At 38.7% G+C, this 27,401-nt stretch overlaps 1 protein-coding gene across 2 annotated transcripts in view; it reads right to left on the reverse strand.

Moving 5' to 3' along the window:
* ddx10 (DEAD (Asp-Glu-Ala-Asp) box polypeptide 10) overlaps nt 1–27,401 on the reverse strand; it is a 198,265-nt gene that overhangs the window by 155,346 nt on the left and 15,518 nt on the right. For both annotated transcript variants that reach the window (XM_072577457.1, XM_072577456.1), the window contains exons 5-9: nt 21,572–21,692; nt 17,496–17,685; nt 13,990–14,116; nt 12,804–12,966; nt 9,602–9,686 (exon numbers count right to left, since the gene is read on the reverse strand). In XM_072577457.1, coding sequence (XP_072433558.1) covers nt 9,602–9,686; nt 12,804–12,966; nt 13,990–14,116; nt 17,496–17,685; nt 21,572–21,692 — 686 coding nt within the window. The remainder of the gene's footprint in view (nt 1–9,601; nt 9,687–12,803; nt 12,967–13,989; nt 14,117–17,495; nt 17,686–21,571; nt 21,693–27,401) is intronic.

The following is a 27,401-nucleotide window of genomic DNA, read 5'->3' on the forward strand; positions in this document are numbered from 1 at the left end:
TGAAGTGCATTTGTGAAAATGATGAGCTATAAGGGCAAATAATCATTTGGAAACATGAAATGATGAGGTCGTCACAGCAGAGCTCTCTTGGAATAGTGCCCATAGCATCAAAATATTTAGTTATGAAGGACACAGACCAATCTAGAATGAAAATACTTTACTACAAAATAAGGAAGGAGCAAGTATACGTATACGGAAATAAAAGATTGCCAGACAACAAAACTTAGGAATGTGGTGAAAAGCAAAGACACGGGAATTTATTTAAAACATTGAGAACAGGTTGTGGTACACACCAACACATGGCAAATTTAAGTCAGTGCAAACAACAGAGGGTAATAAGCTTTAGAAAGAAGAATGGGAAGAATCAATTGAAGCTTGCAATAAATTATTAAAGGGGATGCAACAACATATTGGAATTGGAGATTTATGTACAGATCTTTGAAGGTGGTGGTACAGATTAAAAAACCTATTAGTACAGATACAGATCTGAGATTTTATAAATAGAGACAGTGTAGAATAGCATGGTAAATCAGCACTGCAGAAAAATCATGACCAACAAAAGGGTTCTAGATGAGGCATTGGTAGACAAGCCATGGATCAGCCATCAGGCAGACAGAAGACGATAATGATGAAGACAAAGAGTACAGAAACCATGAAATTATAATATATCTTTATTAACACACTAGCAGGTCCCAGTTAGAGCATTGTGTCCAATTCTGGGCATCACACTACAGTCGGACTTGAAGGTTTTGGAGAAGAAATCTACTGGAATGATTCTGGGGCTTAAGGATTAAATTTATCAAGACAGACTGCATAAACAGCCCTTTTTGTCTTTGCATGGCAAAGACGACTAAAAGGAAACTAGACAGAGGAGTTTAAAGTTGCAACAGAGTCTGTGGAAAAAAAATAGGACAACTTATTTAGCTATAGTTGGCACAGTGGCTCAGTGGATAGCACTGCTGCCTCACAGTACCACGGACCCAGGTTCAATTCCAGTCTCGGGCGACTGTGTAGAGTTGACACATTCTCCCAGTGTCTGCGTGGGTTTCCTCTGGGTGCTCTGGTTTCTTCCCACAATCTAAAGATGTGCAGATTCAGTGAACTGGCCATGCTAAATTTCCCATAGTGTTCAGGGATGTGTAGATTAAGTGTATTAGTCAGGGGTAAATTAGAGTAATGGGGAATGGGTACTCTTCAGAGGGTCAGTGTGGACTTGTTGGGCTGAAGGGCCCGTTTCCACACTATATGGAGTCAAGAAGTCATCTCTCCCTTTGTTGACAGCATCACTCCACATGAACCAAAGAGCAAACTATGAACTACCACAGCCAAAAGTTACTGGTTGTGATACAAGTTCAATCAACTGAGCTAACCTGATCCCCCCAGAATGGATAAAGAGAAACTGTTTCCAATGGCTGAAAGCTCAACCACCAGGGATCACAGATAGAAGGAAGGGGCAAAAGAACCAGATCAAACATAAGAAGCTACTTTCTTTTGTGAACGTAAGGAGGAACTAGTTTACAAAATATGTGGTTAGAATTTAAAATACACTGCCTGTTTCTAGTGTGGAAAATAGATTCAATATCAACTTTAAAAGCAAACTGAATAAATATTTAATACTCAAAAGGAGATCAGGACAAACAGGATTGTTCTTCAAAAAAAAAGCTAATGCAAAGTTCATGAGTCAAATAATCATCTTCAGAGACATTGTAATCGATAATTGTGGACTGTCATAGAGATGTACAGCAAGGAAACAGACCTTTTGGCCCAACTCGTCCATGCTGACCAGATATCCCAACCAAATCTACTCCCACCTGCCAGCACCTGGCCCATATCCCTTCAAACCCTTCCTACTCATATACCCATCCAAATTCCTTTTAAAATGTTGCAATTGTACTAGCCTCCACCACTTCCTCTGGCAGCTCATTCCATACACGTACCACCCTCTGTTGCCCCTCAAATCTCATCTCTCTCCCCTCTCACCCTAAACCTATGCCCTCGAGTTCTGGACTTCCCCACCCCAGGGAAAAGACTATCTTTTTATCCAATCCATGCCCCTCATGATTTTATAAACCTCTATAAGGTCACCTCTCAGCTGTCGATGCTCCAGGGAAAACAGCCCTAGCCTGTTCAGCCTCTCCCTATAGCTCAAATCCTCCAACCCTGGCAACATTCTTGTAAATCTTTTCTGAACCCTTTCAAGTTTCACAACATCTTTCCAATAAGAAGGAGACCAGAATTGCATACAATATTCCAAAAGTGGCCTAGCCAATGTCCTGTACAGCCACAACTTGACCTCCCAACTCCTATACTCAATACTCTTTCCAATAAAGGAAAGCATACCAAACACCTTCTTCACTATCCTATCTACCTGCAACTCCACTTCAAGGAGCTATGAACCTGCACTCCAAGGTCTCTTTGTTCAGCAACACTCCCTAAGACCTTACCATTAAGTCCTGCTAAGATTTGCTTTCCCAAAATGCAGCACCTTACATTTATCTGCTTTAAACTCCATCTGCCACTTCTCAGCCCAATGGCCCATCTGATCAAGATCCTGTTGTAATCTGAGGTAACATTCTTCGCTGTCCACTACACCTCCAATTTTGGTATCATCTGCAAACTTACTAACTATACCTCTTATGCTCATATTCAAATCATTTATGTAAATGACAAAAAGAAGTGGACTCAGCACCAATCCTTGTTGCACTCCACTGGTCACAGGCCTCCAGTCTGAAAAACAACCCTCCACCACCACCCTCTGTCTTCGACCTTTGAGCCAGTTCTATATCCAAATGGCTAGTTCTCCCTGCATTCTGTGAGATTGAACCTTGCTAACCAGTCTCCCATGGGGAACCTTATTGAACACCTAACTGAAGTCCATATAAATCACATCTACCATTCTGCCCTCATCAATCCTTTCTGTTACTTATTCAAAAGACTCAATCAAGTTTTTGGGACATGATTTCCCATGCACAAAGGCATGTTGACTATCTCTAATCAGTCCTTGCCTTTCCAAATACATGTATATCCTGTTCCTCAGGATTCCCTCCAACTACTTGCCCACCAATGACATTAGGCTCACTAACCAAAGTTCCCTGGCTTGTCCTTACCACCTTTCTTAAACAGTGGCACCACGTTAGCCAACCTCCAGTCTTCCAGCACCTCATCTGAGACTATTGATTATACAAATATTTCACTAAGAGGCCTAGCAATCACTTCCCTAACCTCCCACAGAGTTCTAGGCGACACCTGATCAGGTCCTGGGGATTTTCCCACCTTTATGTGTTTCAAGACACCCAGCATTTCCTCCTCTGTAATATGGATGTTTTTCAAGATTGCACCAACTATTTCCCTACAGTCTATATCTTCCATGTCCTTCTCCACAGTGAATGCTGATACAAATACTCGTTTAGTATCTCCCCCATTTTCTGCGGCTCCACACAAAGACCACCTTGCTGATCTTTGAGGGGCCCTATTCTCTCCCTAGTTACCCCTTTGTCCTTAATGTATTTGTAAAAACCCTTTGGATTTTCCTTAATTCGATTTGCCAAAGCTATCTCATGTCCCTTTTTTGCTCTCCTGATTTTCCTCATAAGTATACTCCTACAGCCATTATACTCTAAGGATTCACTCAACCTATCTTGTCTGCACCTGTCTTAACCAAACCCTCAATTTCTTTAGTCATCCAGCGCTCCCTGTGCCAACCAGCCTTCCGTTTCACTCTAACAGGAATATACTGTTTCTGGACTCTCGTTATTTCATTTCTGAAGGCTTCCCATTTCCAGCCTTCATTGTCAAGCATTTATTCTCACTTGCTATATAAATTAATATTCACATTCATCTCAGGTAAGGTGCATTAGTCAGGGGTAAATGTAGAGTAATAGGGGAATAGGTCTGGGTGGGACACTCTTCAGAGGGTCGGTGTGGACTTGCAAGGCCAAAGGGCCTGTCTCCATACTGTAGGGATTCTATGATTCTATATGCTAATGCATCTTGTCTGCAGATCAAATATGCGACAAAGGATTGATGAGATCAGTTTCTAGGACAAAGCACCTAGATTATCCCACAATCAAGACAAGCACTGCACCACTTCCATTCAATAAATTTTGGGGGAAAGAAAACAGGCTGAACCAAAATTATATCATTTTGAATTGTATTAGATTAGAATAATCTAATATAATATAATCTGATACAAGATTATCAGGAAGCTCTTGTGCTTCCCCATTTCCTTCATCTAGCTCGATAGTGGACAAAACATCTTTTTTACAAAATGTTTTCATTGCTGTTTAACCCAAAACTTATAAGATTTATCTAGTTCCACTTTAGCACTGATCAATGACAATATGCATTTATATACTCCTTTCAATACAGTAAAATATTGGCAAGGCATTTTGTAGTCTGGTGATCAAACAAAATTTAGATAAGCCACATGCAATACTGGAAAAGGTGACTGAAAGCTTATCAAAGAGATAGGGTTTAAAATTTATGGTGGAGAAATAAAGATTGGAGTGCACAAGAAGCCAGAATGTTGTGGTCAGAAATCTCAGATGCTGGTAGGAGTGGAGGAGGTTACAGATTATTTTGGAGAACAGGGGAAATTAGACTAGAAGCATGTCAATTTTAAAATTAAGTAGTTAATTAAGGTGAATTACAACTAGTTCATTTATAATCACAAGAAAATAAAATAGTTTGTACAGTGGTGCACCAAAATTATACAAAAACACCCATCTAGCTCATTAATGTCCTCCAGGGAAGGAAATCTTTTATCCTTACCTGATCTGGCCTACATGCAACTCTGCCATAAGGTAAGAAATGAGAATGCTTAGTGTTGACTGTGGAATGTTCACGTCCAAAAGCAGCAGGATTTGAATTATATTCAGACTTGGGCTGACAACAGCAAGTAACAAGCACCAAGCAATGACCATCTCCATTCAACAAGGAAGAATTTAACCATCAACTGTTGACATTCAAATGCATTGTTATATACAAACAACATCTTGGGAATTACCATTGATCAGAAACATATTTGGATTAGCCATATAAATATTGTGACCAGAACAGCAAGTCAGAAACTTGGAATCCTGCAGCGAGTAACTCATATCCTTACTTCCCAAAGACAGCCTACCATCTACCAGACACAAATCAGGAGTATAACAGAACACTCCTCACTTGCCTGAGTGAGTGCAGCTCTGACAATACTCAAGCAACGTAGCCCTGTCTCAGAGAAAGAGACCTCCTTGACTTGCACCATATTGACAAATATCATACCCACCAACTCTGACATACTGTAGCAGCAGTGCTTACCAACTGAAGATGCACTGCAGCCATTCACCAAAGCACCTGAGACAGCATCTTCCAAATCCATGACCACTAACATCTAGAAGGACGAGAACAGCAGGTACATGGGAACACAATCGCCTACAGGTTCCTGCCAAGCCACTCATCAGCCTGTCTTAGAAATATTTTGCTGTTCCTTCAATGTCATTGGGTCAAAATCTTGGAACTCCCTCCCTGACTGCACTGACACCAAATAGATTGCAGTGATTCAAGAAGGCAGTTCACCATCACCTTCTCAAGGGTAAGGAAGGACAGGTAATAAATGTTAGCCCATCCAGCAATGACCACATCCCACAAATGGAAAAAAATACCCATGTGGTAACTGCTCACTGAAAAGATCTAGGACGCCATTCAGTTCAATAGCAATTAGAAGTCAGCAGCAAATGCTGGTCAATTACTCTCACTTTCCATGAAGGAATAATAATACATTTTTTTTATTAAAATTCACTTGCAGGATGTGGACATCACTGGCTAAGACAACATTCATTGCCCATCTCTAAGTTGCTCAGAGAGTCAACCACATTGCTGTGGGTCTGGAGTCACATGTAGGCCAAACCAGGTAAGAACAGGAGTTTCCTTCCATAAAAGGGCATCAGTGAACCAGATAGGTTTTCTTGAAAATCGACAATGGTTTCATTCAACTTTTAATTCCAAGTTTTTATTGAATTCAAATTCCATCATCTGCTACAATTTATTTAGAAAATATTTATCTGTGAAATTAAACTTTGAAGCACACATTTTCACGTTAAAAAATTAGATCGGTTTTGCATTCTATTCAAGTTTTACATGAAAATTTTCAACTATTAGATACAATGGTCTTCTTGCAAACTTTTCTACACCATTCCTTTCTGATACATCTTTTTTTCAGGTACAACACTCTTATTTTTGCAATATTGTACCTAACTAATATTTTTATGCCTAGTGTCAAAACAGTATTCCAATAAAGGAAGAAATTCCTCCCAGATTAGTTACCAAACACATTCAAAAATTACAACTTGAAATACTATGGAGATATGTCTTACTCTGTTGATTTGTTAGGATTTCAGCTACAGTTCGCTCTGCTATAAAGCAGCACAGTCATGTTCCTCTGCAATCTCACGCTATAGAAAATCGCGCTGTAGAAGATTGCAAATAAAAATAACACTATATCTGTTTTGTAGGAGATTTGCTTTATCCAAACAATATCCACAATTTGTCAAGCATGTTACAGCCAATGCGTGCTGATGAAACACACGTTATGGCAGAAGGACCTGTACTCTTCCTATCCTGAAATATCAAAGTTTAGTGACATGCATCACTAAAATAAAACTTGTGCTTATTCACCATGCAGAAGTATGCTATTTCATACACAGCAAGTTGGGTGAATAGACAATGACTTATGCAAATCAGTAATTTGTTCATTACAGTAGAACCCCCCTCCCGTATCAGCAAATTCAGTTTCTGCAGTTTCAGTTACCTGCGGTTTACCGCAGCCGGAAAACATTATGTGGAATGTTCCAAAAATAATTCCAAGGACTGTCAGGGAGGTAACTTTCCCATTTAAATGATAGGGTTCACTACTATCTACAGTTTCGGGCATCCTCAGTGGACCTTTGAATGTATCACCCACAAATATGGGGGGCCTGGATTTTGTATTCAGCATTTGACACACACAGTACACAGAGAAAGCTGACTGTGCAATGAATGGAAACACACTTTTAAAGGCAAGAGAACAGGGGAATGGGACAAAGACTATATTGATACAGTAATTGGTAAATGACCCAAAAATCACTAAAATGGTGGAGGTGACAAAAAAATGATCAATGATTTCAAAACAAAATTACGATTACACTTGAAAGAAATAAACCTGCAGGCCAAAGTGGGGTGGAGTTGACAAATGAGGTAAACTGGACCTCTTTATAAACAGTGACACGGCTTCCAAATGACAATGGATCTACGACTCTACAATAACTTCTGCAACTCCCATTATGACATTCTCCCAGGGTTCAAAACATTTGTGAACTATTACATGCTGGATACTCAAACTGTATTTAAAATGGCAGGTCTGCTGCTTGTCTTCAAAATTACACAAGTGTACAGTGGAATTTGTGAATTAAGTGTGATCAAAATTCACTTTATTTTCTCTAACGTATATTCAAAGTATAACATCTTGAAAATGGTTCAAAAATATGTTTAATGATTTAAACTACATTTCAAGAATCTATGACTCTCAAGAATCACAATGGTAATAAATGACAGAACAGGCTGAACAAGCCACGTGGCCTACTCTTTCTATTTCTTTAGTTCTTTATATTCTTAAAAGTAACAATTTTGCTTTTAAGATATAAAATTACTAAGCCACTACTCGCTGATGAATCACAATGATCTTCTTCCGTGGTTTGAAGTGGTCATTTCATGATTCATCATGTAATTGTTTTCACTTTGATACAATGGTTTGTGCAGCTTTAAAGTACTGTGACTATTTAATTCAAGCTTTACTGTCATACTTGACATTCTCTCAAATGCATGATTAAATTATAACCTTATTACTCGTACCCAACCTCCATAATCCTCTAAGTATTTAACATCAAATTCAGGTTTCTTTTTGCAATAAATTTAATCTTCAAGCACTTTGATACAATTATGGAAATTTCCCTGAGGCCAGCAAATAAAACAGCAAATGATTAGCTGCATTAAACCTGGTGGCTCTGGCAATATTTATTTAGTGTTTTGACAAGTTTAAGAGCTGAAGCATATGAATGGAGCTGGCTATTTAATAAAAAGGAATGAGCTTTCTGCTCTTGCTTCTCAGTTACTGTCTTTTCGTTCCAATCAGGATTTTTAAGTACCACTGTTCTGGCAGTTCATCATTTCAGTTTTTTTAAAAAAAAGGTACTTATGGTAGCTGAAAAGAGTTTAGAAAATAACAAGGATCACACGAAGCACTTAACTTTTCCTATTGTGTGATCTTTGATTTTAACTGACTCTTTAGATCACTTAATTAAAATGTGTTTGCAGTAGTACATTCTCTCATTTCTTTTCATCACAGGATTTTGGGTTCACTTCCAAGTTCTGAAACTTAGAAACTTAAAAGAACAAAACTAAACTGTATTTTCAACAACATTTGAGTGTTTAGTGGAGATGGCAGTCGACTCCTTTAATCTTTCAATTCAGAAAGTACTGAATGAATTTACTCCAGCAGTTTCCAAAGAAGAGAAATCAGTTGCAGCCAAATAAATTTACTTATCTGTGTCGGATGTTACTGTGAATGCTGTGCAGTTTGACTTGGTAGCTATTTAAAATGAAAAGAACTTTTAAAAGAAATGTCTGAATGAAAATGCACATTAAAAAGACAATTCAAGAGGGATCAAATGAGTGTGTTTGGAATTCCCTGTACCATGTCCAATTTTTCAGATTAAATGTGGCTGTTACACCTTACAATTTTCAATTTTCTTCAGCAATGCAAATTTAACGCTTACATTGTCAACTTTAGTGCGCATTATGTCTACCATAGAATCAAACATTTTATGTATGTTTTAGAGTTAGAGTTAATGTGCTAAATTAAGTGAAGAAGAAACAGGTCAGCCTTTCCTTAATTAATCAAACCTGTAAGGCATGGAAAATGTAGGGGAGTGACACGAGGTGAACTGTCCTTGCAGAGCGCTAGCACAGAAACAATTGGTTGAATGGCCTCCTTCTGTATTACAAGACCTCAGAGTCTATAAAAACTCCTCATTGGGTTATAGAATGGAAATTAATTGAACCAGGCTGAGCAGATGCAATTTGGTCTCAAGTTTGAAATTATAAAATTGTAATCAAGGAATTAAGTAAAGTTTACCTGTTCAATAAATTTTAAAACACTAAATTAAGTTTTGGAAATAATGTCTAAACTAAATACTAAAACCTTAAATATTAAAATCCTCATTCTAATTAATACAAGGTAATTTTCAGCAGGCTTACTTTCATTGCATAGTTCATAACCAGGAAGTATTCTGTTCATTCACACTATTTTGGTTCCTTTTGCTACTTCCAGATAGTAATACATAAAGCTGGAAATACGAAAACCATTCAAATTTGCAATGTAAATAAACATTCATTACATCTAAAGAAATTAATTTTTCTAGTTAGAAAAGAGAAAATGTAGGATCCTTTAAAAATAAATTGGACATTTTGATCCATAATTTTCCAGTTAACATTCATCACGTCCACTCAAGCAACCCATACAATAAGAATTGACCGGAGAATGATAAGATATTTTGATATGCATAGTTGCACATTATCACAATACCTGGCTGTCCTCCCTACTCTATGAATGTAAGTATTAGCATCCTCTGGACAATCCAACTGAAGAACCCAATTCACAGCAGGGAAATCTGGAAAGAAAAATAGTCAACTCAAACAGCTTCATAAATAATCCACCCAGACATATATGCAATCACTGCAAATAATCCACCCAGACAGTTATGCAAAGTGAAGCCACTATTAGAAAACTTAAAACATTCTTTACATTCTTATCACAAGCATACAGTTCCAGAGTTTTGAGTCACAAGTGAAGGAACTGCATTTGCTTTTCATTCAACTGTCAGCAATCCAGAGAATTTACACAGACGTTTAAGCATAGACTTCCTGTCATCAGGCATCTAATCCAGCAGTGCACCCTCTGCAGGACACTTGCGAGTGGGGCGAGTGGGGCGAGTGGGACACTTAGGCTGAGCGTCCTCACAGAGAAATACAAGTCTAAACGAAGAAATATAAATTAGAAGCAAAAAAGGGAAAAAAAAAATAAAGAAAGCAGGAATTGACAGAGATAAAAAGACAATGAAACTAAAAAAAAAACAAAAAGCTTCTGCTGGGAAATCTGCAAAAAACTTTTACAAATTAAATTCTGAATATGAGACAATACATAGGTCAGGAATCCTTTATGCATGCACCTGAAAATTTTTGAAAACCGAAAAGCTGAAGGTTTTTTCAGAAATGGACCTGAGCAGACCTGTAGACATGCTGATTTTGGACCTGAACAGGCCTAAGTGGACTTAGCGAGTTTGGAGAAGATTTGTAGCTCAAGTTGAGGTTCTCTATGTGGGTTTGCTCGCTGAGCTAGAAGGTCCATTTCCAAACGTTTTGTCACCCTACTATGTAACCTCTTCAGTGGGCCTCCAGGCGAAGCACTATACACAATTCTTGCTTTCTATTTACAGGGGAACCTCGATTATCCGAGTACCAATTATCCGAAAATCAGATTATCCGAAGGAGATCTAGAGGTCCCGATAGAAACATTACATCAGACGTGTTTTCAACAGTGATTGCGTCTTTTGTTTACAGTGATTAAACAGACACAGTCTCCAAATGACTAACCTCCTGCCCTCTCTCCCCACACTTTCCCTGGAGTTCTACAGAAGGGTGTACCCTAACCACCCCCCTCCCTGCTTCCCAGGAATAATCTCTCCAACACTGTCCTGTGCAGGGCAAACATGGAACCAGGCAAGAATTTGCAGTAAAAAGTTGTGCGTGGCTGTGGCTGTGTCTGTGCAATATTTGGAGGCATACCTCACAAAAGGCAGCAGCAGCAGCAGCCTTGTTGTTGGTGTCAAATCCGGATGGTCCGGAAAGGGGCCGGGGGTGGTGGCGGCGATTGGGGTTGGACCAGGATGGTGGTTGGGGGGGGGGGGGGCACAGAGTTGGACCGAGCTTGGTGGTGGGGGGGGGGGGGGGGGGGGGGGGAGTGAAAAGCAGGGTTGGACCAGGTTGGGGATATTGGGTGGGGCCTTGCGCGCTGTGCTGCTGAAGTCTCCTGAATAGGGAGCAGTCTTTAGAACTCCGAGCCCCAAAAGGAAAGACATTTCATCGGTTTTCCGAATAATCAATTATCCGAACAAAAAAGTGCCCGCCCATTACATTCGGATAATCGAGTTTCCACTGTATATGTTTGGGTTTCTTTGGGTTGCTGATGTCATTTATTGTGGTGATGTCAGTTCCTGTTCTCTTTTCTCAGGAGGGTGTTAGATGCAGTCTAACTCGATGTGTTTGTTGATAGAATCCAACCGGAACTCTATCAAAAAAACACAGACTTAGACTGCATCTACCACCCCCCTGAGAAAAAGAACAGGAAATGACATCACCACAGGAAATGACATCACCAACCCAAATAAACCCAAACATATAAATACAAAGCAGGAATCATGTACAGTGCTTCACCTGGAGGCCCACTGAAGATGTTACCTAATTGGGTGACGAAACATCTGGAAATGAACCTTCCAGCTCAGCGAGCAAACCTACATCCAGGCCTAAGTGGACCCGAAAAGCTTGCAGTTTAACCCCAGAAGCCTGAACTCAGTATGTCTACAGGTCTATTCAGGTTCATTTGGGTTATGTGTAAAGAAAACTTCACTTTTAGGCCTGTTGCGGCCAAAGTATTTTTCCAAAAGGCACGAATAAACCCGAACAGACCTACGTGATAAGTGTAGTAACAACTTGCACAAAGAATAGTAAATGCAGAGAAAATGAAAAAAAATGTTTATGAAAAACCTGATGGAATCAAAAAAGATAATGTGAATCCAGTCTCAAACCGACGAGGGTACAACAAACTCAAGAGTTAAATGAATACTTTGTTTTTGGTTGAGAGGTCATTAATAAAAAGGTCTTAGAGGGTAAGGTAAGTGATTTCAAAATACAAAAATATCCTTTACCTCTAAATGTCCATCATAAAGTTTTTGAATAAAGAATTCCTAAGCTGTACTTCGAAAATAATCCATCTACCACCTTCAGGTCTACTCATTTAATCTATTTCTGTCTATTTGTGGACCTCTCAGCTTACATTCTCACCTAGCTCTATATTATTCACAACCTTAAGAGCACTGCCGTCTCATTGTCCAAGTTGTTAACGTAGATGGTAAATACTTGAGACCCCAGCAGTCTCTGTCATTGAGGAATCATGACCAGGAAACTCCGTCTCTGCAGCTGTTTCTTTTAGAACTCACGGATCAGATCTCTAGGATCAAACCTGATGGTTTGTCAGATTTAGGCCATCAAGTTTCTCAAACACTTTTACTCTGCTGTGAACTTTTCCAGTTCTGTACTTGCCTATGTAATCAAATAAATTAAATCAACACTCAAAGCAGGGTCACAAAGTTTAGTGCATTACCAAAACATGTCAATAATAGGAAATTCACTATAATCTAGCCAACTAGGGGTAAAATAATCTCAGATGAAAACATCAGTGTTTTACAGATAACAAGCAGAAGCATGAAAGCTGTTCCATTTTGGTTATCATGGTCTGAACAGGAGGACTGGGAAGGAGGAGATTATTGGAGGGGTTAAAGTAGAAGAGAAATTGAATACATGCATGAACAAACACAAGGGAGAAAATAATTTGAGTGAACAGTGTTGAGAATAGAATATTGGGAATTATAAAAACTAGCCTTTCAAAAGCCCAACAGCTAAGAAAGAAACTTCAATGAAAGACTGAAATTGTCTTATGCTTTTATTCATACCCAGTCCTCGAGCAGCAATATCTGTTGCAAATAATATAGCAGCCTTTTTTCTGCAAAAGTCATTGTAGACCTCAACTCGTTTCATCTGCTGTTGCTTGCCGTAAAGAGCAAGAATTGGAATACCAGGACGTAGACGACAAAATACATGGAATAGATACTGGACCTAATATATAGAAAAAAAGTGGATGACTCAATAAATTATCAAATCCCAAAGCACTACTGTTAGAAAATGTTAATTCTGATTTGCATTTTGTGAACTGAAAGCTGAAAAATACAAATTTTTTAAAATTTCAATGTAAGGATAGCAGGCGGGCTCCTATCAAACAACATTTAAATAACTCAGGCCAACAGTTAAATAAATATATCCTTCACCCCCAAACATGACTATATCCATGCTTGCAATGTGTGGCATTTCTTCAAACCAATCACTCAATGCAGTAAACTGCACAATCTTTAACAATTCTAACACATGAATGTTTGGTGCTCTATTTTAATTAAAAAGTCAAACTATGCAAACATGCAGCTTCAAGTTTCACATTATTCAAACAAGAAACCAACTCTAATTCTTACCCCATTTAAATTCAGAACTACAAAAATCTCTTTAAACAGAAAATGTCAAAAACAAAAGTAAAAAGAACCCTGACTAAATGTCCATGACAAAGGCAACTTCCTCTAGAAGACATTTTATAACAGATTAAATTTCTTTTAATTACATGGAATTTCAGAATTTTAAACCAGCATTTTGGAATTATATTCCTCAGTTGGTTTCGGTTTCTGTGAAAACTAAGTCCTCTAGTCACAGATATGCAGTGATTTGTGAAGCAGTCAGCTAGCTTTTTCAATTGTTCACGCAGAGGCCTAGAAAACCTACACCAAGACTACTTGCATTTTCCCTGTGGTCAACTTTTTTTCTGGCCAAGGCTGCCAGCCAGTTCAGCTCATGTGCAACAGCTCCATACAGGCTTTCAGTCTTTCCACAAACAGCAAATAGGAGATTGTAGATATGTTGAAAAACTGGCAGAGGATATTTGTTGCCAGTGTGTGCTCAGGGATCAGGGACTGCTTGCAAAGAGGTTGCCATACTAAAGTATCTCTCAGTTACGTTGTTGCACTGTGACTGTGGGTAATGGGGAAGTCAGAAAATGGGTACTCAGAAATAATTTGGTATTTTGATATCAGCACCCACCTCTTTACAACTTGAAAAAAAGACAATTATCTTCTTATTCAGGTGACTCTTCACAAAGGAGAACAGCATGCTAATTTTCTGGTGCAACTCACAGACCACATAATTCTGTTCCAGTGTTCCAGGGGTGCTGCAAAGGAAAATACTTTTTAAAGGCTTTGTAGAGAAAATAAAGTATGAAGCAGGAACTCAACAGTCAATAGCTTTTATATTAAAAAAATTGACTGTCAGAGCAGAGCAAAAAAGGCATCCTTTATTCCTTTTTAGTCTACATGCCCTCTTTTGCCCAGTTTGAGATTTTTTTTTCAATCAAGATACAATTCCAAGTCACAATTTGCTCATTTCCGATCTTTTACTCCATTGTGTCTACTGATACTGTAAATGGATGCAAAGCATCACAATTGGTAGAATGTTTAGCAAGGTTCAATCACATGGGTTTCAGGGGAAGCTAGCCAATTGGATCCAAAATTGGCTTGAAGGTAGGAGACAGAGGTTGCCTGTGGAGGTTTTTTTTGAACCAGAGGCCTGTGACCAGCGGCATGCCACAAAGATCAGTGCTGGGTTCACTGCTTTTTGTCATTTATATAAATGATTTGGATGAGAATATAGGGAGGTATAGTTAGTAAATTTGCAGATGACACCAAAATTGGTGTGTTGGGGGCAGTCAAGATTATGTCAGAATACAACCTGATCTTGATCAGATGGACCAATGGGCCGAGGAGTGGTAGATTGAGTTTAATTTAGATAGATGTAAAATGTTGCATTTTGGTAAAGCAAATCCGCAAGGACTAATCCAGTCAATGGTACAGCCCTGGGAAGTGCTGCTGAACAAAGAGGCCAGGGGTGCAGGTGTGTGGTTCCGAAAAAGTGGAGTCACAGGTAGACAGAGTAGTAAAGGCGGCTTTTGGTATGCTTGCCTTCTTATATCACAAGTATAGGAATTGGGAGCTCATGTTATCGCTGTACAAGACATTGGTGAGGCCACTTTTGAATTACTGCATTCAATTCTGGTCACCCTTCTATAGAAAGGATGTTGTTAAACTTGAGAAGGTGCAGAAAAGACTGATTAAGCTGGGCTATTTTCCCTGGAGCAGAGACTGAGGGCTGACTTCATAGAGATTTATAAAATCATGAGGGGCATGGATAGGGTGAATAGCCAAGGTCTTTCTCCTTGGGTGAGGGAGTACAAAACCAGAGGACATAGGTTTAAGATGAGAGTGGAAATTTTAAAAAGGACCTGAGGGGTAACTTCTTCATGCAGATGGTGGTGCATTTCTGGAACAAGTTGCCAGAGAGAGAGTGTGGTGGTGAGTATTATTACAACATTTAAAAAGCATCTGGATGGGTATATGAATAAGGGTTGAGACAGATACATGCCAAATGCTAGCAAATGGGACTAGATTGGGATGTCTATTCAGTGTAGATGAGTTGGACCAAAAGGTCTGTTTCCATTCTGTATGACTCTGTGACTAAATCTATAACTGTGTATTATTCAATTATTGAGTAAGCGAACAATCTGGCTTAAAACATTACATGCATTTAAACAATAATCTTGCCCAGCAGATGACTCACTTAAAAGGAAATTAATAATTTTGCAAAAGGTGCACACATGACATGACATCTATGACACACAAGTTTCATTGCAAAATCATTTATCTAAATAATCATCTGCTTTGCATCAGTCATTTGATGTATTTTGTTTTATTAAATAAAATCCCAATATACATTTGTTATTTGAACCTAATTTAACTCTATTCTCCTTGTTTGCTTAATCTTTAGTCTGAGCTCACTTAGCAGAACAGTCTTGACAAAAGATTGTAGGTTTATCTACGTGATGAACTGCTGCAGTTCAAGGCAACAACTCACCACCACCTCCTCCAGGGCACTTAAGAGATGAACAACAGATGTTAGCCTTGTCAGCTAGCTCACAACCATTGCAAGAATAAAAAAAGTCTGTTCATCATGTTAAGCATCAACCTTGCACAGCATGAGAACACATTTTTACTTACTTTCATGTGTTTTCACACTCAACCATCCATTCAGGTATACAAAAGAAAGGTATGTTTTGAAATTCATATCTTTTAAGCCAAGATTAATACTTAAGTTTCACATATCATAAACCTGAATAAATATTTGCAGAACAAACTATTAAAACATAAGAAGGTCTGCAAATTTAAAAAGCAACCCATTAAAACATTGTTCCCTTTATATTAGGGGTCATCATAAAACTGAGATACAACTTCAGAATTTTGTTATGGAGGGCAAGGTAACAGAAACTGATTACTGAGGGAAGAGGTTAATCTCTGCCATTTGTTTATCACTTAAAATCAATAACTGGAAAAATCATGAGGCTGTCATTAGACAAACTGTTTAATAGATCAGAGCCTCATGTGACACAGCCCCACCATGAGTGAGACAATTAAACATGGCATGGCCAAACTAAAAGCATTTGGGAGAAAAGGTGGCAATCTCAACACAATCATGAACTTACTGCTTTAGGAAATATGTAACAAGCATGCAAAAGGTAAATAAACCCAATTAAGGTTCACATTCTTTACATTGCAAAGCAATCCTTTGAGATACCATTAGCTTTTACAGAAAATGATCTCTTCAGCAACTACTCTTCAATAATCCCCAAAATAATTCACAAATGATTGCCAAAGCCAGAAAGGCTAAAAGACTTTTTTTGTTAGTAGTGAATATGGCATTCAAATAGTATTAACTCCATCTACAATGAAATGGCCAGCTGAAGAATATGACTGATGTGCAAATATTGTACAACAACCAGACATATTCAGAGATCCGAGTGTCACATTCATGGCATGCTTTTATGATTCAGCAGTTGGTGAGCGGGTGTGCAATAAACAGGCTGTTTTGAATAGGAATGAACTAATTACAGAATAATTAATGTACCTGTAACAAGTTTTAACCTCGAGAAAGGTAACAACAAATTCAATGTAATTGAAATTGATGGTTTTCTGCAATCTACATTTCGTTGAATTCAACATTGACTTTCACCATTTCAGAAATGTATTTGACCTACTCTGTTGCCCCAGCACAACTGGATTCAACACTACTCACTCAACAGCAAACAAAATAAACCAATACGCACAGTGACACACAGCACCAAATCTGCATAAAGAGACAGCAAGAAAGATACGAAGGGAAAGGGAAAGAACAAAATCAAAATGAGACAGAAGGGGAAAAGACAAAGAGCAGAAATAAAAGCCTAAGAAACAGGATAGGGGATGATACATAAGTGTACTGGATTTTTTTTCTATAAAATGACCTTCAATTACATTAAAATTGGAATTACATCGTACTTAAAAAACACAAACAAACAATACAGCATTAAAACATATGCCTGAAGCAGGAGGCAAGTTGTGAATATTTACAGGACACTCCACATAAACATGCACAAGACAAAATTTCTTATGGGAAAAAAAAATGTCTGGAGGATCTGTTACAAGTTTGCAGCGTTATTATTAAGCAAAATATTAAGAACCTACCTGAATTTAGCATTTTCATGAACCCATACATACTCTGGGTCTTTCAGACTCAGTCGTGCCAAGTCCTTAACAGATTTAGTTTGAGTTGCCGAAAAAAGCAAAGTCTGACGTTTCTTCGGGAGGTTTTCCACAATGGCATTCATCGTTTCGGAAAACCCCATGTCCAAAATTCTATCAGCTTCATCCAAGACTGCAACAAAAAAAAACAAAAACCATGTTCCAATGAAGACAAATAATTAAGTACACTACTCCAATCAGTGCATTTTTACCTCTAAACCTTGACACATTACTACATCAATCATGACAAATTCTATTGTACTCTAGCAACTGACAGATACAAGCAAACATATTCAAATACAGACAAGGTTTCTAGCAATTTATACAATGGAACCTGTATACAATTGACCCCACTTATGAAGTTCAACTTTCCCTTTAACAGTTGCAGTGGCATTGACTCAGAAAATTAAAAAAAACAAAGTGTCTTTCTTCCAGAGAGTAATAAGGCCAGAGTAAATGGGTTCATCAACACTTTATATATACACACAGCAATAACAATAAAGGTCAAGGCTAGATTGGCCACATACATTACAAACGTTAGCAAATACACAATCTCCCTCACCAGCTATTCCAATCATTAGACTGTGGTTCTGGGTGTGTCACTTCTAGCCTCCCTACTGAAGCTATTCCAAAACCCTACTCAGGCTACAGGTTTTTGGTACAATCATCCCACAGCAATGTGCGCGTTATGCAGATACCTAATTTACTTTAATTCAGTGTTGGGTCACTTGATGCTTTCAGATAAAATCCCCAACACGTCACACTGTGAAATCAAAAAGCTCAATTTCCACACTTCACACAAGAACCAGTTTTCAATACTGTACAGAAATGTCAAATGGTATTAACTTTGTGCACACTCCATGTCACAATTCGTAGAGAAGGTCCTTCATCTGAGCAACTTCCCTGGTCAGGCAAGATACTTCAGGCTATAACAACTTTTCTTCAGCACCTTCAGAGTCTTCAGCAGGTATTAAACATTTCAGGTACAGAAACTCAAAACATCTTTGAACCTTTTTCTTCACACCAATTATGAAATCTGTTGTTTAACTTATTTTCCTTCACACAAGAATACTCCTGTGAAATCCTTTCATTGAGTCTTCCTTTTTTCAGTAGAGGTCCTTGCTTACCTTTTTTCTCAAAAACATTATTCACAGAATGTGATGATATTGACTAGGCCAGCATTCACTGCTTATACCTAATTGCCCGGCAGCGATTAAAAGTCAACTACATTGCTGTGGGTCTGGAGTTACATAAAGGCCAGGCCGGATAAAGCTATTAATAAACCAGAAGAGTTTTTCTCCAACAATTGGCAACAATTTTCTGGTCATCATTAGACTCTTAATTACAGATTTTATTGAATTCAAATTCCATGTGCCATGGTGGAATTCCAACCTAGCTCCCCAGATTATTATCTAGGTCAATGGATTAATAGTCTAGTGGCAATAACCGTCACACCCTCTGCAGAGAACCGCACCATCCTCTGAGGTTTGCAGTTTCTGGTGTACTCTTGAACAAGTCAGAGAACTTCATTCCAAATCATGTTAACCTCCATGTTTCTGGGCATCATTATTTACAGCCTAATAATGTGGAGATGCCATTCAATGGCTTCAATTACCACATGATGAATTCTTAATATCAAGCGCATTGTGGGAAACACAGAGAAAGCTAAGGATTTTGCCACAAATGCAGAATGTCGAAGAAAATAAATCACCCAGTCAATTTTACACATTTTTTTAGAAGTCAAATAAAAGGCAATTTAAAATACAACAAAGACAAAACCCAGAAAGCAACAGGCCAAGAAAAAAATTTTTACTTCAAGCAGAAGAAAACTTGAGTATTTATAGCTGATTACTATTTACTAACACCATTGAAATTTGGTGGTAAAAGTTGTTAGCTGGCCTGAAGTGGTATTTGACTGATTCAGTTACACCAGAGTGGTCATTTGATAATTGGATAATATTTGCTAAATAATTCCAAGTATGTCAAGAATTACACTGACAACAATTTAAATTTGTCACTTGGGTTTGCAGGGTGGCACATTTATTAAAAGTTACATATATGAATATACAGGCTCTGTTCTTCACAGGAAAAAAGAACATGCACACACACTTGCCTGCTTCAATGAAAACCATTGTTGGCTATTAATGGTTTATTCTTCAGGGCGGTACCTCAACAAGAATCAAACTGCTTTGTTTAAATCTAAATAAAGCTTAACAGTTAACCGTCAACCATCAAACTAGTATATTCTTTACTGCAATGCTCTATCAATTCAGAGTCCACTTGTCAACCAATCAACATAGTTTTCCTAAACAGTAAAAAAAATGTTGTTCCCCTTTACATTAGTTTTCTTGCGAATTATCCTGATGAGCGCAAGAAAAGCTTCAACAAAATGTTTATTTTGTTCAGCAATACTCAGGTTGTGTGCTACCAAACAAAAACTAGTATTAAGATCAACATTTTTACACAATGCCAATTAAAGTTTTCAATACACATTACTGCCCTTGATATAATTCCCTTAAAGCAAATGCACATACCAAAGTTAGAACTCACATCACCAGGTTATAGTCCAACAGGTTTAATTGGAAGCACACTAGCTTTCAGAGAGTCAATCCTTCATCAGGTGGTAGTGGAGGGCTCAATCCTAACACAGAATTTATAGCAAAAATTTACAGTGTGATGTAACTGAAATTATACATTGAAAAATTAATTGTCTGTTAAGCCTTTCATCTGTTAGAATACCGTGATAGTTTCACTTCTTTCATGTGTAAATCACAAAACCTTTTTTTAAAATATTGCATTCTCCGGTTAGCTGTTAACAATGGTGATAGCTTGACAATATGTTGAAGGTGTTAGCCCCCTGTGTTCTCTGTCTATGCCATGATGCTTAGATTGATTCGAATCCAAAACATGAGATAACGGAGTTTTACATGAATTCATGCAGTTTTTGAGCAAAGTACAATGTAACCCTGCAAGTACAAATTCAGCCCACAAAATATGTGTGCACATGTTGGTGTGTGTGTATCTGGGTTGGAGGTTGAGAGTGTGAGAAAGCGTATATGTGAGTGCAGTGTCTTAAGTCTGTGAGGGGGTGCATGTGAGAGTGTGGGTGTCTCTAAGGGTGTGTGTGGGTGTCTGCGTGTGCGTCTGTGTATATGTGTGTCCGTGTGTATAGGAGTGCCTGTGTGTGTGAGAGAGTGTGTGTGTGTAGGAGTGTCTGTGTAGTGCAATGGTGGTCACCTGTAATGTGACATGAACCCAAGGTCCTGGTTGAGGCCCTCCCTATGGGTACCGAACTTAGCTATCAGCCTCTGCTCGGCCACTTTCCTCTGCTGCCTGTCCCGAAGTCCGCCTTGGAGGATGGTCACCCAAAGGTCCGAGGTCAGACTTTTGGGTGACCATCAACTGTCACATTACAGGTGACCACCATTGCACTATACATACACACAAACACACACGCATCCCCTCACAGACTTAAGACACTCTGCACAGACAGACAGACACACACACACGCACAAATATATTTTGTGGGGTGAATTTGTACTTTCAGGGTTACATTGTACTTTGCTCAAAAACTGCATGCATTCATGTAAAACTCCATAATCTAACTTTTTAGATTAGAATCAATCTAAACATCATGGCATACACAGAGAACACAGGGGACTAACACCTTCAACATATTGTCAAGCTATCACCATTGTTAACAGCTAATCTGAGAATGCAACTTTTAAAAAAAGATTTTGTGATTTACACATGAAAGAAGTGAAACTATCATGGTATTCTAATAGATGAAAGGCTTAACAGACAATCAATTTTGCAATGTATAATTTCAGTTACATCACACTTTAAATTTTTGCTATAAATTCTGTGTTAGGATTGAGCCCTTCACTACCACCTGATGAAGGAGCGTCGCTCCAAAAGCTAGTGCTTCCAATTAAACCTGTTGGACTATAACCTGGTGTTGTGTGATTTTTAACTTTGTACACCCCAGTCCAACACCGGCATCTCCAAATCGCACATACCAAGCATTTGTAGATCAGAAGCATGAAAGTACATAGTTTCATCCATGTGCTGCAGAAGACGACCAGGAGTGCAGATGACAATATTGGTACGATGGATCCTCTCTGCCTCTGTTTTCAGATCCTATTGTAAGTAAAAGAGTATGCATTTAACATCTCAAATTTTAAAATAAAAATTGTATTAGGCAACAGAAACAGATGAGAAAATAGAAGACTACAATATGCCCTAATTGTTAACAAAGGCCCTTTCAAAATCGGCAGTAGGATTCTGCATGTTCACTAGATCCAACATCATACACATAGTCTAAGCTAACGTTTAAAAAGATGTTTTTGAAAATTCAAACCAGATAGGAAAAATGTACTTACCAATGAGAAAGACTGGTAACAAAGGAAAAATGTGGAACAACAGAAGTAATGAGGGCTAAACACTGATGCTGAAGTACAAAGATGTGACAAATAACAGTTCTGAAATATGTTAAGTTCTCCCATAAACACAAAGTGAAAAAGAATGAGGGCAAAGGAAGATGCCAGAGATGGTATAATAGTTCGTGGTTCAAATCCCCTGGAACTTTTCAGAATCAGGGAAACTTTGGAAAATTGCAGCTGATGCATCCAATATTGTTACAGCCAATATTTAAACACCCCAAGATTCAGGTCATCGAACCAGAGGATCTGTCAGCCATTAGCTTCCTTATATTTTCAGCGGACATTAGGAAGCCCATGAATGAAACCTAGGAGTGAGTTAGTTTTGTTTTAATATTTTTTATTTGACGTTCTATGAACTATTTCTGCCATTGAAACTTAACACAAGGCCTAGACTGTAGTAGCTTTACATTGTGTGATGTGATCTACATCGCTACTGGCATCACTATAAACCTTCATATTTGTCTATTAACCCATTAGTCTACATCTCCTGACCTAGCCTAGTCACTGTCTTTACACAATACCTGCATCACATTACATCTTCCCCCAAAATCTCTGCCTCAGAGATAAACATTATGGCTATTTCACAAATCTCTTCAATCTTCTTCACAGGCCCTTTGGAAGTGACCATAAGTTATTGTAGCCAGCTGCACTTCTCTCACAATCAAATCAATCAGAGTGTACCTTTGCTACAATATTGACAATGACATAGCAGACTGGTTTCAGTTTTCATTCTTTCTGGATTTGGATTCTAACTGATGATGCATCTGCTGCTACTACTGTCGCTAGAGCTGGCTTGTAAGGAGCTGGAATAGCTGACAAGATAAGCATTTCTTTTACTTCTTCAAAAGGACCTTCACTGATGATTGTTCAACACCATGCTTGATCCTATCTGAGCAATTGTTACAAGATTTAATCAAAATTTGACCACATTGTTGACACCGCATTTGAAAGCCTACAGTTCCATGATGTCTCTAGGTGATGGCTTGGTCTTTTGCAAATCTGCTACAATGTCTGTTACATGAACAACATGTCCTAATATGCGATTTTGAGAAGATTTGTAGCTCAGGTTGAAGCTGAACCTCAACCTGAGCTACAAAATCTTCTCAAAAATCGCAAACACCTATGGACAAAACACGTTAAAAATTAGCCTGAAGATGGGAAACCAATGCCATCTCACTGAGTGCCACTTCCTGTATGAATGCCTCAGGAAACCAGTACTACCAAAATGTCTCAAGTACAAACCACTGCTCTACACCCCACAAGCCAAAAGAATAGCAGAACAGAACAGCTACAGAAAGTTGCAAGAAACAATTAACAACGCCCACGACTGACTCTACAAATACAATCAGGAGATTTCATGCCAAAAAAACTTCATACACCAACTCGACAGACCATGAATGTACAGACATACGCTGAGGGGTGACCGTTTCGAGGTTTACAAAATTATGAGGGGCATGGATAGGATAAATAGGCAAAGTCTTTTCCCTGGGGTCGGGGAGGCCAGAACTAGAGGGCATAGGTTTAGGGTGAGAGGGGAAAGATATAAAAGAGACCAAAGGGGCAACTTTTTCACGCAGAGGGTGGTACGTGTATGGAATGAGCTGCCAGAGGATGTGGTGGAGGCTGGTACAATTGCAACATTTAAGAGGCATTTGGATGGGTACATGAATAGGAAGGGTTTGGAGGGATATGGGCTGAGTGCTGGCAGGTGAGACTAGATTGGATTGGGGTACTTGGTCGGCATGGACGGGTTGGACCAAAAAGTCTGTTGTTTCGATGCTGTACATCTCTATGACTCTAAACAACAGTAAAAAAAATGAAAAAACTATCCTGACAGGAAAAACTGGACAAGCTCACACTAAAGAATAACACAGATAACTCAGAGGCTTTGATTAAAAACCTATCAGACTAACCACTAACAGACATGGAAAAGGCCAACGTAGTAAGAGGGATGAACTATCATTAGAGAGAGATGTGGACAAAAAAGGACTTACTAGCAGCATTAGAATCAACTCTGAAAGACAACAGATTCACAGAAGAAACCCAGCAGACCATCGGACAGACAGGTGCACCAACACTAAGCAGGAAGAAAGAAGGGAACACCCTCAACACACAGAAAAGTAAAGCCCTAGAAGGACTCACAATGTTTCTATCTTTTCTATTGTCTACTTGCAGACAAAGGATGCATGACCATCATCCTAAACAGAACACAGTACATTGAAAAGACAAACTCACAGATACAGTTCAGGTGGCAATAGACCTGACTCCACAAGTACAAAACTGTGTCATAGCCACACTGAAAAATCTTCATAAATCAGAACAAGTTAACAAGACAGATCTCCAAAAAAAAAAACAAAACCTGATGGTCCAATACATCCCAATTCTACAAACTACCTGAAGTACATAAACCAGCGGTCCCCCTCAGACTCATAACCTCACTACCTGGAACACTGGACATTCAGACTAGCAAAGGAACTCCACTGAAAACTGAAATACCTTGAAGATTCATGCCACTCCATCCACTCTACCCATGAATTCCTGAACACCAAAATAGAAGAGGAGGATGAAATAATGGTCTCCTTTGACGCAACAGCTCTATTCATATCAATTAACATCAGCCTGGCCAAAAACAACACTGACCGCACTACTAGACAAACACCAGACAGCACCAACTTCAATAGCAAGGACAACATCCTCAAGCTAGTAGACCTGTGCCTCACTACTAGCTTCACGTACCAGAAGACATACAAACAAAATTAACAGAACACCGATGGGATCACCAATATTCAGCTTCTTAGCAGAACCAGTAATGCAGAGACTCGAACGAACAGCCTTCCCCACATTCTAACCCAAACTTCGGGTCTGCTATGTGCGTGACATCTTTGTCACCGCAAAATGGAACAAATTAGAGGAAACCTACAACATCAACAATATTCTTACTGGCATAAAAATTCCCAAAAGAGAATAGATTCTCTTTCCTAGCTGTCACAGTGGAACCAACAGTTAATGCAGAACTGCAGATCAGTGTCCACAGGAAACCAACACACACACACACACACACACACACACACACACACACACACACACACACTTAACTATAGAAGCAATCATCCCAACACCCACAAACGGAGCTGCATTAGGATATTATTTAAAAAGGACCACAACACACAGCAGCACCCAGGAACTACAAGCAAGAGAAGAAACATACCTACACTGCAAAAAGAACGGATAACCAATAAACACAGTCCACCAATTCCTAAATAACAAATCCAAATCAAGTAGACAACGTGCCCAGAAACTCTAGCCACTGTACCATACATCAAAAGACATCTGAAATGACTACTAGACTACTCCGATCCTTTGACATCATGACAGCCCATAAACCTACCAATGCACTGAAACAGCTACTGATGGACCTAAAAGAACCCTATACCAACAACCAGCAAAACAAACGTCAATTACAAAATAACCTGCAAGGACTGTAACTAACACATCAGACAGACAGGCAGAACACTAGCCACCAGGATACACGAACACCAAAAGGCAACCCACTAACACTAATATTCTTACATATAGACGAGGACAGACACCACTTTGACTGGGCAACACATCCATCATTGGACAGACTAAACAGAGATACACAAAGGAATTCCTAGAGGCCTGGCATTCAAACTAGAACTCAAATCAATAAACACATGGATTTGGACCCAGTTTGTCAATCTCTGAGAAAAAGCAACAGAAATGATGTCACCCATCTTAAGAGACCAAGAAACATAAATAGAAAGCAGGACATAACACTAGCACTTCACTGGAAGCTCACTGATGTTACCTAGCATGGTGACAAAACTTCTGAAAACAAACCTTCCAGTTCAGTAAGCAAACTTACAACCATGTCCCAATACGGCTGAGAATTCACAGTTTTCATTCAAATTAATGGGGCAAAAAAAAAGTTTACAGTACATTTCTTAGCTTTTTGTCATGTTGTTCAGTTATACTTGAGACATGCATTAGAATAGCAGAAAGCCTTATTGAATCCCTCCAAGATGTCTATTATTGTCCTTTATAAGCTCAGGTGTAGAAGTAAAGCTGGAAGACAAACTATTAAACTGACATCTTCCAAATAGTGAGAGGGATATCATAAGCAGGAAGGTTTCTGGGTGCCATGGAAGCTGTCAGAAACCACTGTTATCTTCAGGTTTGCTGAAAATGGTGTCCTTCACTAGCTTTGTATCCAATTAATTCCATTGGGTGCATATCTCTCTCTACGCTTTATTTTATTGCCCAAGATCCACACAAATTCTTAGTGAGTTTTAATCTGATACCATGCCAATTTGTTTGTTTGGCCACTGGTGAAATCGCTCCTTGCTAAAACATTGCCTTAATTTTCAAAAAAGTGGATACAGCACTTTTCTAGATGAAAAAAGGCAGATTAGCCTGGTCTCTGTTTCCAGTGCTTTTTGTGAGTTGCAGTTAACTTCTCCAGGTTAATGGACAACTTTGGGAATTCAGCCCTAGATACATTGTGATTTTGAACCACTTGTAAAGTCTTATTGACTGCTCACTTTTGATACTGTAGTCTTCTAGACAACAGTCCTTTTACTTTTAATTGGATTCCTGCCACTTCTGGGAATTGAATGGTGGATGGCTGGACTCCTTTTTTTGATTCAGCCATTCTACTGCATCAAAGAGAACTGACAACCTGCTCCAGTGTCAAGTTTAAAATCTGTTTTGTGACAATGTGCCTTTATGCCAGCACTTCAACACCTCTCTTTTCTGTCTCCGGAATATGCGCTATTTCATTGCTGTCTGACACTTCACTTTTTTGAATATCACTTATTCTTATGGGATTTTCCTTCTGTTTTGGGATCAAAGTAGATTTATTACAACAAACTGTTTTAAAATGGTCAGTTTGTCAGAAGGGTACACCATATTTTCTGCAGGTCTATCTCCATTCTAATAGTCTTCGAGACACAGCTACAAAACAGCCTAATGGCTTTAGCCACACACACTTTCCTGGCCTCAGCTTTGGTGCATTTTCACTCTTGTGCCCAACACAATGTACTCCCTTGAATGTCTTTTCTCTATGAAGCCTCTCCATTGCCTCAAATAAAAATAAAATTCAGATTTTCCTGCTAATTGCACTACTTTTTCTAAAATCAAATGTTCCCTGAGCTGCAAGACATTTGCTAGAGTTTCTTACAAAACTTTGACCACAGTTCAATCTCTAATCAAGTCATCTTTTAAAAGGTCCCATATTCAGTTACCTATGAAAAAATATAGGTGATTGATAAATGAATCTATGTTCTCTCCAGGTTTTTGATTCCAATAATTACATTTTTCTCCCTATGCAATCATATTTTGTTGTAGCCTCTAAATAGGTATGTAAAGCGTTGATGATCTCATCGTA

Source organism: Chiloscyllium punctatum, chromosome 9, assembly GCF_047496795.1.
Source record: "Chiloscyllium punctatum isolate Juve2018m chromosome 9, sChiPun1.3, whole genome shotgun sequence".
NCBI lineage: Eukaryota > Metazoa > Chordata > Chondrichthyes > Orectolobiformes > Hemiscylliidae > Chiloscyllium > Chiloscyllium punctatum.